The sequence below is a fragment of the Bombus flavifrons genome, chromosome 2 (genome assembly GCF_040668555.2).
Source record: "Bombus flavifrons isolate JBK064 chromosome 2, iyBomFlav1_principal, whole genome shotgun sequence".
NCBI classification, from domain to species: Eukaryota; Metazoa; Arthropoda; class Insecta; order Hymenoptera; family Apidae; genus Bombus; species Bombus flavifrons.
Window position 1 is genome coordinate 13,061,612 of NC_138443.1, and position 16,472 is coordinate 13,078,083.

At 29.8% G+C, this 16,472-nt stretch overlaps 3 protein-coding genes across 5 annotated transcripts in view; 2 read left to right on the plus strand and 1 right to left on the minus strand.

The window, feature by feature from the left end:
* LOC138189905 (TOG array regulator of axonemal microtubules protein 1) overlaps positions 1-5,290 on the plus strand; it is a 29,878-nt gene extending 24,588 nt beyond the window's left edge. Inside the window, exons 19-27 of the mRNA XM_069132205.1 lie at positions 470-663; positions 779-1,231; positions 1,548-1,790; positions 1,871-1,969; positions 2,062-2,216; positions 2,438-2,633; positions 2,706-2,854; positions 2,924-3,082; positions 3,166-5,290. Of these exons, the coding sequence (XP_068988306.1) occupies positions 470-663; positions 779-1,231; positions 1,548-1,790; positions 1,871-1,969; positions 2,062-2,216; positions 2,438-2,633; positions 2,706-2,854; positions 2,924-3,082; positions 3,166-3,286 (1,769 nt within the window). The 3' untranslated portion in view covers positions 3,287-5,290. The remainder of the gene's footprint in view (positions 1-469; positions 664-778; positions 1,232-1,547; positions 1,791-1,870; positions 1,970-2,061; positions 2,217-2,437; positions 2,634-2,705; positions 2,855-2,923; positions 3,083-3,165) is intronic.
* Positions 5,291-6,051: 761 nt separating this feature from the next.
* Positions 6,052-10,906, plus strand: LOC138189908 (cilia- and flagella-associated protein 70). The gene is given in 19 exon segments (XM_069132211.1): positions 6,052-6,171; positions 6,245-6,421; positions 6,490-6,590; positions 6,698-6,828; positions 6,905-7,050; positions 7,130-7,281; positions 7,384-7,507; positions 7,610-7,687; positions 7,754-7,897; positions 7,987-8,169; positions 8,278-8,411; positions 8,499-8,647; positions 8,770-8,930; positions 9,078-9,224; positions 9,347-9,477; positions 9,587-9,707; positions 9,821-9,970; positions 10,505-10,602; positions 10,604-10,906. Coding segments are annotated over 18 exon segments (2,337 nt in total). The 5' UTR covers positions 6,052-6,171; positions 6,245-6,280; the 3' UTR covers positions 10,650-10,906.
* A 360-nt stretch (positions 10,907-11,266) lies between these two features.
* On the minus strand, positions 11,267-16,172 carry LOC138189907 (myb-like protein X). 3 transcript variants are annotated; one of them, XM_069132210.1, is made up of 8 exons: positions 15,999-16,172; positions 15,012-15,086; positions 14,648-14,848; positions 14,397-14,561; positions 14,175-14,324; positions 14,008-14,110; positions 13,690-13,941; positions 11,267-13,605 (listed from the first exon to the last, which is right to left on the minus strand). In XM_069132210.1, exons 2-8 carry the CDS (start codon positions 15,084-15,086, stop codon positions 12,215-12,217), a joined length of 2,337 nt encoding a protein of 778 aa, XP_068988311.1. In that variant the 5' UTR covers positions 15,999-16,172; the 3' UTR covers positions 11,267-12,214. The 3 variants fall into 3 exon arrangements, with proteins under 3 accessions (XP_068988311.1, XP_068988310.1, XP_068988308.1); XM_069132209.1 differs by lacking the exon at positions 15,999-16,172 and adding an exon at positions 15,562-15,892; XM_069132207.1 differs by lacking the exon at positions 15,999-16,172 and adding an exon at positions 15,177-15,206.
* Between the last annotated feature and the right edge of the window lie 300 nt (positions 16,173-16,472).

The following is a 16,472-nucleotide window of genomic DNA, read 5'->3' on the forward strand; positions in this document are numbered from 1 at the left end:
TTTTAAGTAATGAACTACTTCGTTTCGAGATATAAATGAATCGAAGATAAACATATGTACAAAATGGTTTGAGACGTAATTTAGATCGAGATTAGCATAAGATACGCCATCATGTATGGAAATATCCAGACTGATTCTTGCGTGCATAATAAATTTCAGCATTTTTCATTTCATTGCGTGGCACAATATTTGTATGTTGTTTTCTTTCTTTCAGTCTATATCGTGGTTTAATTCGCATAAATATGAATATTCAGCATATCGATTTTGGTATTTAGATCGGAAGTCAGATAAATGAGTCTGCGGTCTAAACATTTGCGCATTAGCTCATTATTATAATTCTATATTATAAACTTAATGAATTTATAAATTCGTTTTCTTTATTTTATTCAAAATATTGAATTATATTAACACTTAAATTCTGAAATATGTTATTACTATCTATTATTGAATAGCTTGGTCTACTTTTCAGTGGATGACCAAGAACTTTCATCATCAGACGCCTTAGAAAATAACTACCACCAAGATACTGAACAGGACGTACAAGATACTCAAGATGACAGTGATTCCAGATCGTCTACTCCCGATAGACAAAATGTGGACGCTGCATTTGATATTATCACCGGTCAATCGAGTCCTTCGGGTCGAGACACTGTCGATTTTATTGTAAATATTAACCCTAAAAGTATTTCATAATAACCATTATCTTTTTTAAAATATATTTATTTATTTAAATGTATTTCGAATGAATTATAACATAATTATAAAAATCCTATTTTAGATTACATTGGACCAAAAAATTGGAACTGGAACCGAAGCAACGATTACGTCGATCGACGACGATGGATCCAAAGACTGGAGCAGCGAAGAAGAGCTAAAATTTGGAAGTCAAAGCCGTGTGATATCCAGAAACTCGGAGCGCGTTAAATATCTTGAAGATAATCAAAACGAGAGCGAATTCAGCACGTCAGATGAAAATGCAAGAACAGATGAAGTGTCGAGCCTCCAAGAAAGATCTATTGTATCCATTTTGACGGCTGAACGAGCGTTAACAAATGAAAGCTTACAAACATCCAGTGATATTCTGCATTCGGACTTCCAAAACGAAGAGCCATCGCTTTCGAGAATGTCCACCAGTCCTAAAAAATCCAGTCGATCACCAAGTAGAAATTCCGTCGATTTTGAGACATCGAAGTCACCAAGGCGTAATTCTCGAGGCAGTCCGCGTAAATTGGTTGGTTAATAAATATAAAACCATAATTAGATTGCAGACATTTATGCAACTACGAGAAACTTAAATGTACAAAAATATACAGAATGCATGCATTATATAAAATGTTATAGAAATATATATTATGTAATGATATTTGTCGTGGTTTTCATTTAGAGATCATACAGAAAAATTTGTTTAAATTTCATAGCATCAATTGTAATCTATAAATGAGAGAATTGTCTTTTTTGAACTAAACAATATATTTTGATTAAACCTACTAAAAAGCAATTAGGATCTTAAAAATTCTAAGAGTGTTTGTATTATGTTTTTTTCGCAGAGTTTTGAATTGGAAGATAAAGATTCGGCAGACTCGGGTGAAGACAAAACAGTTTCTTCTACGGTGCAGTGCGATTCTATTCAGTCGGAAGAACCAACCCAGTCACGCAGGGGATCGCAATCAGAAGACTCCCCAGCCATCATCATTGCCTCCAGACCTCATTCATCCACTGAGGTTTCCAATTATGTTGAAAGTCATTTAAATAGTGCTATCCAAATAGAAGAAAATGATAATGCCCTCAGGGTAAGCCACTAGAATACAAATAAATATTTTGATTTAAGGATTTTTGTATTTTCATTGATAATAAAAATACTTCCTTTCAGTTTGTTAATGAATCTAATGAGAATAATAATTTGGAAGATGGACAAAGTAGAGATAGTTCCAGTGAAACGAATACGGAACCAGGAATTTTAAAGATCGAAGTAATATAATTTTCCAAAAACATTTCTTTAAATCTTAAGAACTTTTATTACGAAAAATAGATCTATATATATTAAATAATTTTTGTATTTAGAGTCAATCTGTGGAACCAATTGTTACGACTAAACGAAAGCCCTCCAGGGTTCCTCGGGTTGCAGTAAGAGGTCGAAGCAAAGGAAACTCGGAGAAAACGGAAAAGATAAAGCCGACAGTACAACAGTGTTTTGCTCAACTTGAGAATAAAGACTGGTAAATATCACCAAGATAATTAAATGAAGTTAAATTAGAAAAAAAATTTTACATTATATAAAATTACTATAATCTTAATTTAATTGATTAATGATTAGTATTGTTAATATCCTTCTACAATATTTAACAGCATATTCAACTTCTAACCTTTAATGGAACAGCTACAAAAATCTGAATAGATGGGATCAACTGCTATAATTAGATTTTTATTCTACTTTCAGGGAAATTACTATGAAAGGGTTAAAAACTTTGTCCCAGATTGCAAAACAACAACCAGAATACCTGGACGTATGCGCTGCCCCAACGATAAGCCGGCTTTTAGGTCGCCAAATAAAAAGTCTCCGATCGCAAGTGGCGAGAACCGCATGCTTGACCGCTGGCGATATTTTTAGCTCGCAGATTCGTGGCATAGATCAAGTAAATTATCATAGCATTTTTTACATACATTAATCTCTTCATTCTTCTAATGAGAATTTTTATTTTTGGTAGGATTTCGATGATATAGCCGGGTCATTGCTGCACAGGACAGCAGATACCAATCGATTTCTTCGGGCAGACAGTAACGCAGCCTTGGACCGAATGATAGAACATCTTCCACCTCATAAAACAATTACTGTCATCGTACTACGTGGTGCAAGGTAAACTATTTATCAATTAGTAATATATAGAATTCATAATTTATTCTCATTTATGTATTATTTACTTAGTCATCAAAATGCCATAGTAAGAGCAGCCACGGCTAGATTGTTGGCTTCTATAGTCGATCGGATAGGACCAGAACATACTCTAATTTTACCGAGGGACGTGAAGGATAAGCTACTTTCTACGGGTGCAAAGTTATTAATCGATGGAAATCTCGATACTAGGTAATAACATGTATAAGTTTACTCGTAATTTTCATAACTTTGTACCTATCATATTATTAATATTTTTATAAACGATTTTATAGAAACCACGCAAAAAGGATGTTCCGACGTCTTTCGCACTGCGAAGGATTTCGAAAAGCTCTAACAGATGCCGTGCCGGAAACAACTTTAAGACATATCGACAAGACCTTGAAAACCCTTTAGTCAACCAATTGGTCGTGTAATCTCGCACGTCGCTTTGCCATCTAGATTTAATTCATCCAACAAAACTGCTTTTTGCGAAAAGTGAAACTGAAACTATTAATTTGAGTTTCAGTAATATATTCAATACGATCTTCGTGCACGGGGAAAAATGATAGGATTTCACGTAGATTATGGAAAAAATTTTCACCTTGTTGGTATTTTTTCCTCCATGCACGAATACGTATTTCTTCCCTGACGTTTAATCGCACGATAGCTATGGACGAAAAGTGGAAGCATGATTGCTCTAGTCGACTGACTTTAACTTTCCAAACATTTTGATACTCTGATGTACATCCGTACATTTCTTTTTTATACCATTGTATAAGCAGTGTACTTAGAAACAAGAGAGAAACTTATTTACATAATGTGGATTTTTAGGATTTTGTTTTCCTGAGCCATTGTCATTTTATGATACGTTTGTGTGTGTCTCTTTCTTTTTGATAAAACCTAAGAGAATCTTCAAGACTTCAGTTTTTAATAAAATGTTTATTGCATCTTTTGTTAAGTGAATAGATAGCTGGATAAATTTCAAATATATAGAATTCACATTATGTAAATAATCTGTGCTCAATTATAAAATATAAGCATCATTCTGAAGAAAGAAAAGAAGATATTAAAACTAGGATATGTAAAATAATTTTTACTTTTAAACCTAAAAAATGAAGAAATTTAATGTTATATAACATGTTATTTAGCAAATAATATTTCACTTTGTAATCAACAATTCGTTTCAATTAGGTGAAAATTATTTTCAGTAACGCTTGTACTTAAAACATTGTGCCTTAAAAAATCAAAAACTTTTATTACAATTATAAAAGATTTATACAAAGTTATGTTAATGAGAATTACATTTGCACTAATGTAATGTAATAATGATTTACTAAAATCATAATGCTCAATCTATCAATTAGACGAATTATGATTTATAATAATCATTATTGTTTAGTAAAAATATTTATCGGAAGTTTCGAAACTTAAAATTTAATTGTTTAGTAGGTATTGCAAATTTTAACGTGAAATAACGTGAAACTAATTAGATTATAAAAAATGAAGGAAACAATTTATTTAAATTTCTCAGATATTTATGTATGTATTTTCATTCGAACAAACACTCGTCTCTATACACAACTGTTAATACAATAAAATGTGATATACGAGAAATAGTATTATGTATCGAGTTCTACCAAAAACTAAGTTTTTAAAACCACATAAATCTACAGAAGGAAAGATTGTATGGGAATTTAATAATGTTTCGCTTTTTTTTACTTCACCAACTCTTCTACAAGAAGTTGCAGGAAGAAAATTATAAGTAAATTTTATTGAGAGAAGAAAGGAATACATTGCTGATGGCAATGATTCCATTTCAAACAGACCAAAATTCACTATTGTTTATTTAGATAACGATATTTATTTAGATAACAAATATTATTTACGTCAAATAATTGGAATATATTATTTTATATTATAATATAAAATATTACATTATATTAAAGATTATAATAAAAATTTCGAAGTATCAATAAAAATTTATATTAACCATTTTGAAAACGTTATACTATGATTCATCTTTTTAATTACAATTTTTCATAAGTCTTCATTCCTTTTTTTATAAAACAACTGAAACACTGAATTGAAGTGATATCTTCACGTTGATTATTAATACTAAAGGTTTATAAAAATATTTTTCCCTAGAATGGAGGAGTGGATTTCAATGAGCGAAAAAAATATCAAGTTAACTATACATACCATCGAAAATATCGTAAGTTTCGTGGCAAAAGGAGAAGATTTTTTTATAATATAAAAAACTTTTTTATAGTTTTTAAGTATCTATATCGTTGATCGTAAGTAAATATTATTAATAACTCAATAATTTATTATTTAAAAATTTAGGTAAGAAAGGAAGACACGAACATATCAATCATAGTAGAACATAATGATGTTATCTTGGGCGAGAGCAATCCAACATTAATCAAATCGGATTGTAAAGACAATACAATTCATGTTATCGATTTCTCCGTTAATTTGCCAGTTACTTTAAAAGATAAACAAATGGTTAATTCAGTTGTATCAATTCCTGTTCTAAGTAAATATTAATTTATATCGCTCAATTAATTATTTATTATATAATAATCCTGTCTTCATTTTAATATTAATAACTGCACGTTTATACATAGTAAAAACTGTCCAAATCATAAAAGACGCGATGGAAGCACAAACTCCATCAGATGAAGTTAAAAAAAATGAAGTTAAGAAAAAATCAATATTCAGTACAAAATCTGCAGCACTTCCCACATCACAGTTATTAGGGATATGTAATTTCGATTTGATGCCAATAATATTAGGTGAGCAACATAATTTCAAAATTATAGAAATTAAAAATCTATAAAGTTCAAATTTTCTCCGAGGCTCTTAAATTAAAAATTTCTCAAATTAAAAAATTCAAGCATCGACTAATTCAACAAATTAAAAATTATTTCCTCTGCAAAATTAGAACTAAATTAAAGTAAGAAAATTTAAAAATTTTAGGGGAAAACAATTTCACCGAGAAGCTAATTTTAGAAACACCTACCTTTTCCTTTGATGGTGAATTAATTTCGTGGCAGAATCTTCCGCGTCTTACGGTAACAGCTTTGCAAGATCATGTACCAATTTTTCAACCAAACGAAGCAATGAACCTTCTTCACGTTACCATCGAGAGCATGTATAATGTACCAGAAATTTTCACAGAAAGTCTTCAATACAAAGCTGGCACGATAGCGTATATTAATAATGAGGTACTTATAATGAACAAGATGGTAAAAACTGTAGACATTCCTCTATCATACTCGCTTATTTTGTAATATCCGGTGAGCGCTAAAGAAATTAATCAATAAAGAAGATTGTATGTAAATATTTTGTGACATTTGTGTTTCGTTTCAGGTTCCGGAAAACATAATTTTCGATCATGGTCTTTGGATGAAGTATCGAGACATCGAGAGAACAAAACGATGGAACAGTTTACGTCATATAGAAAATCGAGCTCAGTTATCTAAATACAAACTGGACTGCGACTTTATGGGAGTGAAAAATAAATTTAATAAGCAGATTGACTTAGCGGTACCGGCTTACTTTTGCATGATGTTAGTTGTGTTGTTTATTAACTATTATCATTATCCATTTTGTAGAAAAAAATATGCGAAGATATGCCACGAATAGAATGGAATTCTTTGAATCGGTGTATCTTATGGGGGAGTGGAATCGAAGCGATGCGGGATCATATTAGAAAGTAATAAATATTTAAATATCTTTTATGAAAATACACAATAATAGTTTAATTATTATTATATAATTATTTTATCATAAAAATATTAATTACGAATGATTTCTCTGAAGGTACAAATATTGGCCCTTTCAATTTGAAATAACGGGGAAAACTTCTCCGACGAAATCGAAAAACGCTTCATCATTTACAACACAGTTGTATCAATGCTACGTCGATGTCTCCGAACTTCTTTTTCCAGGCAGTAAATTCTATCATTCTACAATATGCAAACACTTTATTGCTAAATTTTTGATATGTTAAAAATGATGGTTACACAGGAAAAAATTGTCGAGTCATAGGACAATTGTATAAGTTCAATCCGTCAGACATATCTGAAAAAGTAGGGCTCGAGCAAAATATTTTTGATACAGGAACACGACACAAAGAAGTGAAAGAGAAAGATAAAAGAAATAAAACATCAAAGGTAAAACATACAATATTTCAATATTTCAATATTTCGATGTTAGTAAAAATAATATTAATAGAAAAATATTTGATTTTAGAACACGCAATCGATTCAATCGGAAACTGAAACAGCACAAAAAGCAAGTGAACCAATTACTATAGAGAATGGAGAGCCGACAATCATAGTAATTGAAATAGAACTTTACGAACCTCTGGTCGCTTGTAGAATCGAAGAAGACTTCACAAACTTGTAAGATTTGTAATGTTATCCTATTCTCATCCTATTCGATTACAAGTTCCATCACTTCAAAAGAGAAATTTAATAAGCTATCCTTGTTTAATATTACTTTAGAATAAATGAAATGATACCTAAATCGGAAAAGAAACAACATTATGTATATTCTGCTGACGTAGCGGAAGCACAGTACATGCATTGTATTCAAAAATTGGCGCAGGTCCTCACAGAATGTTATCGAGTATGAAAATGATCAATATAATCTATATATAATTTATGAATTTTTATTGTTAAAATATAATATATTCTATAATTAATGAATTCTTTATGTTTTTTAAGCTAGGATTTTTGTGACGAGAATAAAAAATTGAATAGTAAAGGGGAGAAACCACAAGAAAAATATTGCTTCGATCCAGAATCGGTAATGTATTATACAAATATTTTTTAAATATACTTCAGTAATCAAAAGGAAGTTGATAAATTTCAGGACGAGTTAACGTGTTTCACTCAATACCTTTACAAAACTGGAGTATACTTATCTGTACGCAATACATTGAGAATGAAAGTTCCCCTCCTGATAGATCAAAAATTCAAAATGCCTAAAAATTTAATCGATTCTAAGGAATCTCATGTACAGCTCCTATATTTTTCTGTCTTCTTAATATAAAAAATTTTTGGGTTGTTGAATTTAATTAATTACGTTATCTAAAACTTTCACAGAATTTTATCTGCTCTGTATACACATATTTAGTGGAACAAATGCATCTTGCCATAAATCAAATGCTCGAATGCCGATTTACGCAAGATTTGGAAAACGACCTAAACCTGAAGCTGGTATATTTCTATGCTGAAGAAGCTTATGAGATTGGAAATTTCGAAGGGGCTAGAGACTATTATACAAAAGTAAACCATCTTTTTCAATTGTAATATAAAAAATTAAGTAATTTCAATGAAACAGGCAAATCTTTCTAAATGCTTTTAATATCTAAAATATATAATTGTTGTTATCAGGTAATAGCATCGAATAAAACTGACCCGCATCCTTGGACACAATATGCCATATTTCTTAAGAAAATAGGTGACATCGAACGTGCAAAAGAATGTTGCTTAGAAGCAATCACTTTAAATCATCAACATGCAATGGCGTATGTAAAACACCATTATCCATTACAACTCGTTATTAATATAAACATAAAATAAAGATACGTGATCGTGAATTATAACGGTTTCAGATTATTAGTGTATGCGATGATTCTTTTTGAGAATAAGGAATACAAAGAAACTGAGATTTTCCTCAGAGCTATCACTTATTTATATCCACGATTTTTTGAAGGCTGGACTATTTTACATCTTTTTTTTATAAGAACAGAATACTATCCAGGTACGAAAATTCTTTATCTTCCTGCGATTATTTCTTGTTGGTAAAGAAAAATATAAAGAAGAAACTGAAATGAAAAAATCAAAACAATACAAGTAACTGAAAATACATCTAATATTATTTAGGAGTAGATCTTACGCTTCGTATTGCAAAGAAATGTATGCAAGACAAATCTCGTACAATAATACTAGATCAAGAACCACTTTCTTGGACCACGATTCACTGTCCCAATGATAATGTGTATATGATGGTTACAACATTTTTACTAAAACTGAATTTTTGTGAGGTAAACGATTTTTAATACAAAATTCGTAATCTTACTACGTATTGTTTTACTATGGTAAAAATAATTGAATAAAATAAATAAAAAAGTGCAATAGAAAGTACTTTACATACTAATGTATCTTTGAAAACATAAATTAAACGGTTCCAGCTAGCAGCACTCGCGTTAGCACAGGAAATGGAAAATTCCGGTCGATCAATGCACGTTCTATATTACATGGCAGTAGAACATTATATGTCTGGCAAATACGAGAATGCATTATCGCATCTAGAAGAAATTCGATGCGATTATGGAATGGTCTATATCTTTCAATTATCAAATGCAAAACGCAAAATACAAACGATATATTTTATAAACGGAATATAATTCCAATAATGTTTATGACAGATTTTTCAATACCTCTCAATTTGTCTATCCAGGATTATTCGGTCAGTAGTTTAACGGGCCATTGTTACTTCAAAATAGGAAACACAGAAAAAGCAATAGAATGCTACGAATTTGCACGTATGTTATTTGATAGACCTGATGATCTACATTTAGTAGAAGTTAGGTAATAATAGCAATCATCCTATAAATTTCAAGTAATAATAAATAAGTCAATGTATTTTTAATGTAATACATTTTAAGTAATACATATAATCTTTTTCAAATAATATCAGATTGGGATATTATTATTACGATACTGGAAATTTCGATCGCGCAAGAAAGATTTTTTTGAGCGCATGCAAATCCTCACCAACTTGTTTAACTTGGCTAGGAGTTGGTATCAGTTGTTATGAGGTAAGAAATAATTGTTTTAATATTATCTTATATTATAATCAATCAATTGTGAATAATGTCGTTATATGCCAAAATTTATAAATCTTTTTTGTAACAGGCATATTTTGTTTCAGTTGAACCAGTTTCACGAGGCAGAAATGTCTCTGTCTGAAGCAAATAGGATTAATAATCACAATGTGGATGTGTGGGGCTATTTATGCCTTTTAAATATGACGCTTGAAAGATACGACGAGTTTGCGCAATGCTATACGGAAATGATCAAAGTAAATTTATATTTTGGTATATTTTTTTAAACTTACTAAAGTGTTGCAATATATTATCATATAAAGTGGAAATCTCCTAATTATTTGTAAATACTTACAATGATAATTCCATTGAACCTTAAGAATTGTCATAGCACAGCCAATACTAAACAATTTTTTAACTTCTGATAGCTCAAATGAATGTTTAAAATCCACAGAATTAATTAAAATTAGTTTTGTCTAGATGTTCTCTCCAGTTTTTTAGTTATAAACAAGTTTTAAAATTGTGCAATCCATAGACCATAAAACATTATAGCCTAGCAGCGATAAAGTCGAATTAATTTCTTTATAACGAAATTAAAAAATGAAGCTCTAAATAATCTAAATCAGTACTAAATTTAAATTTTCTACTTTTTATTAAAAAAACCTCATAATTCAAACGCATTTTTATTTTTACAAATTTGTCAACAGGTAACTTTTTATATGACTAAGGGAAAAGAAACAACAAAATTTTACTAACAATTTTTATTGTTTTTTTTTCTTTTTTTTTTTAAGTATCAGAATAATCTTAAAGATAGAAAACTGTGGCTGAGAATAACGAACCTGATGAAAGCTTTGGATTACGCACCACCAAATTTGAAACAAGCCAATGATGGAGGATCATAGCACAGAGGGGTTTGAGGAACAATTTGAAAACTAATGGCACCTAAACAAAATTAAAAAAAGACACGAACTCGTAAAATGAAGGATTACAATGGCACTTATTTTTAATCGGTGGAAATAATTAAAATAACAAAAAAAGAAAACGAATATAATTAACAAAAAGTAACTAAAATCATTCTATCATCGTTTATAAGTTTGGTCATTACAGTTTATCACATATACTTCATAAATCTTAGACTTCATTACCTTTTTATCGAATGAAGAATTACAAATAAACATATAACCACATTTCTTGTTTAATCAACGATATAAAAAATAAACAATTGTGTGTTTTATGAATTATTTCCCTCTTTGAACTACTAGAAATCCAATTCTATTGTTTGTTTTTCTTCTTATTTAATATTTAGCGGTGCATCTTTCAGCCAATTTGTTAATATCTCATCTCATAAATGAAAAATAAAACATGAAGCAAGCATGTAACAAAATATTATATAATAATAAAAAAAAGGAAACGTGCAATAAATAATCTTTTAGTAAAAAGATGCAAATAAATTATATAAACTATAAAGTAACATAACATTGCTTTTGACTAAAGATAAATAAATATAGCCTATCTTTTAATGTTATAATATTTAGAATGTTATAAATGATTGCTTTTTCTTTTTTTTTTTTTTTCTTCCTTTCTAAATCAACAGCTCTCGAAATATTGAAGTATACGACTTTTCCTCTGTATACATATATATCAATCTCCAATATATAATTAATTGCTATAGCCAATTATAAAAATATCATTCGAGCGGAATATCTGAACCGATGTCAGTATTCTATTGTCGTAAAATTTGATATAAAATATCAAGAAATACGAGTCACGACCTTGTCAATTTCTATGTATTGTAAAAGAACTGTAGTGATTAACTTTTAGTGCGCTAATCCTTTGCGGTTTTTTACTTTTCTAAAAAAAATAAAAAAACAAAGATTAAAATTGGATCTTTAACAAAAATAACATTATTTATGTGACTTGTGATGCTGTAATATTACGAAGAAAAAAAAGAGAAATAAAGAAAAAGGCAAAGGAGAGTGTTTTCTTATCTAGAGCCTACTAATAAACTCACTAATTAATAACCCATCCGGCAGGCCTTATGACAATTACAGGAGGATCGTTAAAAGAAGTAATGTTACCGCAAAAAGTATTCAAATGTAAATCCGCAAAGGATTAATTAAATAACATTAACGATTGTGCGCAAGTATTATCACTTAGTTATAATGATTCGAAAATGCTTTATTTTAAAAAATGTCTTTCGGATACTTTGCCAAAAAGATTAAAAAATTTAAAAATAAATGTTTCAAATTTTTTAACGCTGATGAACCGACCAATTAAAATGCACTTACTTTTATTGCTGTAAAATACTTTAAAATCATAAACTGAAAATTAATAATCTAATTTCTAATGACTAAAAGAAATTTTCAGTAGTTCAGTAGTAGCATTTTCATAAAATTTGTTCCTAATCATATGTTAACATAATATTTTTAGTCGTAATGAGCATTAGAAATGTTTCTAACATCAAAAAGTACCAGTATAACTACGTTATTGTACACGTGTTATTAAGAACTGGTACTGTTTTTATTGCAATATGTTTTTTCATTTTCTTCATTCACTTTTTCCTCTTTCTCGTCCTTCATTTTCTCAATTTTCTCTTTAGTATCTTCTACTAAATCTTCTTCCACATTTGCAGGACTAAGAGAGTTCTCAGATTTTATTTCGCAAAAATTTAGAGCATCCTCTAAATTTTTATTAGGTGATTCAGTCTTGTTTTCTAAAACAAGATCCGTTTGTTTTTCGATATTCAATGTTTCTTTCTGCACTAACTGTTCTTCCTGTACTAACTCATTATTGCATACCAACTGATTATTACTTTCTATCACAGAACATGTTTTATCTTCGAACAAAGAAACAGAATTATCTGTTACTTCCTCTATACTTCGTTGCACCGTAACTTCGCTTTCAATATTATCACAGTCGTCGTTTACAAGCTGCTTTGTAATTTGTTCCGATGATTGCTGATCATCTTCATGTAAAAATGTAGTATTTTTCGCAACAATATTGTTTAATACCTCATTACTTGCGTTTGGCATAAGTTCCTCATTAGACTGAACATTATCTGGAACCGATACCTCGGAAGACGTATTACTATTTTTTTGCAAATCTTCTGTTGCGTTATTTGCAAGAGAATCTGAGCACGCTTCTTTATCTTCAACATTATTTTTATTCATAGCATCTTCAGCGATGTATTCAGGATTATCTGTACCTGATATCGAAGTAAAAAAAATTTTTTCAGTTTCTCCATCTTTCGTTGACGACACTTTTTTCGTAATGTCATTCTCGATATTCGATTGCACATTTTCCATATTGAAACTTTCATTTGCTTCAGATTTAGTTTCCTGTAATGTGTTACTATCCTCTGCTATATCATGTTCAGTATTCTGTTCTGGATTTTGTTCTCTATTATGTTCAATATTCGGTTCAAAATTATGTTCAAGTTTTACTTGATCAGAAGTTGAACACTCTTCAGCATCGCGTTTCTGTGAAGCATTTACACTTAAAGAATCGTGTTTTGTTATCTTCATATTTCCTCTCGAAAGCTTTGGTGATTTACTAGAATAAGATCTTTGTTGATCCTTCTGTGTGTAAGATTTAAATTCATTATCATAATGCTTGTATGAATTTCCATCGCTATCTTCCTTCTTTATATCTTTCCTTTGATGGTACTGATATTTTGTCTCGTTCTCTTTCTTCTTTTGCGAATGAGACCTCTTCAAATTAGAGAACTTTTGATTATTAAAATAAGTTCCTTTCGACTTATCTTCAAATGACTTTTGGCGAAAGAAAGGTTCACCTTCGGACGGAGGAACGTCAACATCTGAATGACTGTACGTTACACGAGTTCTTTGTCGTGGCCCGACTCTTCCCGTTCCAGCTATGCTTGGTGAATTCACTAAAATTTACATTTATATCTTAGGAAATTTATATTTATCACACTTGTTCAAAAACTAGATTTACATAACTTTTTTTACGATACCTTTTACGCTCATCACTGGTCCTTTTATCAAATTACTTTGATTTACTGTAACCTTGATACTCTTATCAGTTGCAATAACAGTTCTTTCTTCAGAAGTTGGAGAAACAGAAGTTTTTGCCGATGCTGCTGTATTATTCCTATGTTGATCATAGGTATTATGAGACCGATTTTCATAGTTACTATAAAAATTCTTTGTTGAACCACGATGAGCACGATGACCACCACCGCGAGTGTAATTGACATATTCATTATCTAAAAACAATATTTTAACAATATCTTCATAAAATATGAAACTTTAATAATAACATTTGAACATACTATTAGCATGATATTTCCGGTCGGAATCTTTATGATCTTTTTTCGTAAAGTCTCCTAATGTAGGCCTTGATGATTTCTTTATTCCATCATCTATGATATGAACCTGTAATTTTAACAATTTAGCAATCTGATATTGCTTCATCCATAAGAAAATAATTATTTATTACTTTATCATTATCCCATTCTCGACGCCAATTTCCCTCTGCAGTTCTTTGTCTACTAATACGATCCTCGTCGATACGATTCCTTTCTGCTCTCCAGGCATCATATCCTGGTTGAGATTCATCTCTGTAATTTCCTTTGTTTGGTTTAATATCCTATGTATAAAAATGAAGTCTCTTACATTTGATATAATTAATTAAATTTATAAATAAAATATTATTACATACTTTCTGATTACCCTCTCTTCCACTAATTTTTTTTCTGAAACTCCCTCTTGTTGCTTTATGATGAGACCTATTCCCACTATTTTCTTTTGTGTATTCTATAGTAGGTTCTTCCCTTTCAGAATCTGCCAAAAAATTATATTTAGGATCCGGTGGTGGTCCTTCTCCCTAAATGATATTTCATTCTCATAATTAATAAACAAATATATTCATACACACATATGAACACAGTAGAAAATAAATTCTATTAATACCTGAGCAAAAGAGTGAATTTTTTTCCCTTCCCCACCATGAGATTGCAATGTATATTCATGTTTTTCTTTGGTTGATTTCGGTTTGGTTTTAGGAGGATTTGAAAACTCTGGCGGTTCTTTTCTTTCTGGCCAATCTGTTGATGGTACCATTTGCACCAAAGCATTCAGTTTGGCTGCATTTTTTTTATCTTCTTCAACTTCCTAATGCAATAAGAATGATTTGTGAAGCATAAAGTGTATATTTATTTAATTTTGACCTCACAGTCAAGGAATAGACTTGCTTTACATATATAATGCAGTAGTGAAGCATAAACTGTACATGTATAAAACTTAATATAAACTTTTATTATATCATAATACATACCTCGTATCTCCTCCTAATTTCTTCATTTTGTTGCCGAATTTTATTGATCTTTTCTTCGAGTGCACTAGATGCCATCTGAAATATTATTTTTCAAAAAATCAAAATAGATAGAAACATTTTTCATTTGATAATCATCTGCTTTTTAAAAGTGATATAATTATTTACATTGACATGTTTCATATTTCAAATATCTATACTATTTCTCACTTCCCCTTTTTTACAAATAAAATTAGTAAAAATAAGAAAAGTAATATTGAATATTTTATTTTAAATAGAAATTAATTATTTATATGCATTCATATAAATTTACATAGGAATTAATATAACTAATTTAAGGTCGTATAAAGTAGAAATTAAGCGAATAACAAACGCTATAAGTTCGATAGATTAACCGTAATAAGTCAAGCATTTTAAGTACTAAAGTAGATATTCGTGTCACGTTTCGTTGCTCTACTTCAAAAGGAACTTCACTTCCGAATTTCTCATCCTTCAATTAAATATTACGATTGATCATACGCAATTTATTATATGAAAAAGATTTATATTTTACATTTATCATATTCTTCCGCTCTGTATGCGTGGAACCAATTTATAAGAAAATATAAATTTTATTATCAATAAAAGATTAACCATAAGTTAATTAACAACTATTATACATCGTATTAACCAAACTACTTCCTACTCGAATGCTTAAATTTAAAATCGATTTCAACCTTTTCAAGCCATTAAAAAAATCTAATCTTTTTAAAGGTGAGCGTATCTATATATAGACATTCACATATATCCTTGTCAATTTATATAAATTAAGGAAATCAGCACGACCACAAAGATTTCTGCATAAAGTCGGCATATTAATAAAGCTATCATTTATGTAAAATTAGGTTATACAAATGTACAATCCGTTTCTCTGAAACGTAAAAATGGAATGAATCGAACATATAATATGTAATAATAATATACGTTAAAAAGAATTAAAACAAGACGTACGGTTGCAAGTAGCTGCAAATAGTGTCAAGAGAATAAAAATTAGAACATCACGAAGGAGAGCGTTGCGTTGCTTCAATTAAAAATCAGCCACATATGTCACTGTTGAGCACTACCCTTATTTTTCCTACAGGGACACATTGACACCGCACATACACTCACGAACAGCGCTCACGGATTTGTTCTCGCTCGAATAAGAAAATTATTAGTGGTGATGGTTGCAGTGGTTTTCATCGCCACCTTTAATTTTACATTTTATCCATAAAGCATGTTTTTATTACATGCTTTATTATAAACATGTTGAATCTTCAAAAGACCTCAATATATATGTAGCTATAAAAGTTATATACATATATATTAATGCAATTTGTATGTAACATGTGTTATTAAATATAAATTATGATAACATGAGCCATCAGAATCTTATAAGATTTAAAATTCGCGCTAAAATGTTAGAACATTCGCAATCATAATCGT

Bases quoted from the DNA above. Each gene is read 5' to 3' on its own strand.
- LOC138189907 (XM_069132207.1), bottom strand. The intron at 14,849-15,011 runs GTATGTATTATG...TTATTGCATTAG, and splicing joins AAATTAGGAGGAGATACGAG to GAAGTTGAAGAAGATAAAAA. The intron at 14,562-14,647 runs GTATTAATAGAA...AATATCATTTAG, and splicing joins AAATTCACTCTTTTGCTCAG to GGAGAAGGACCACCACCGGA.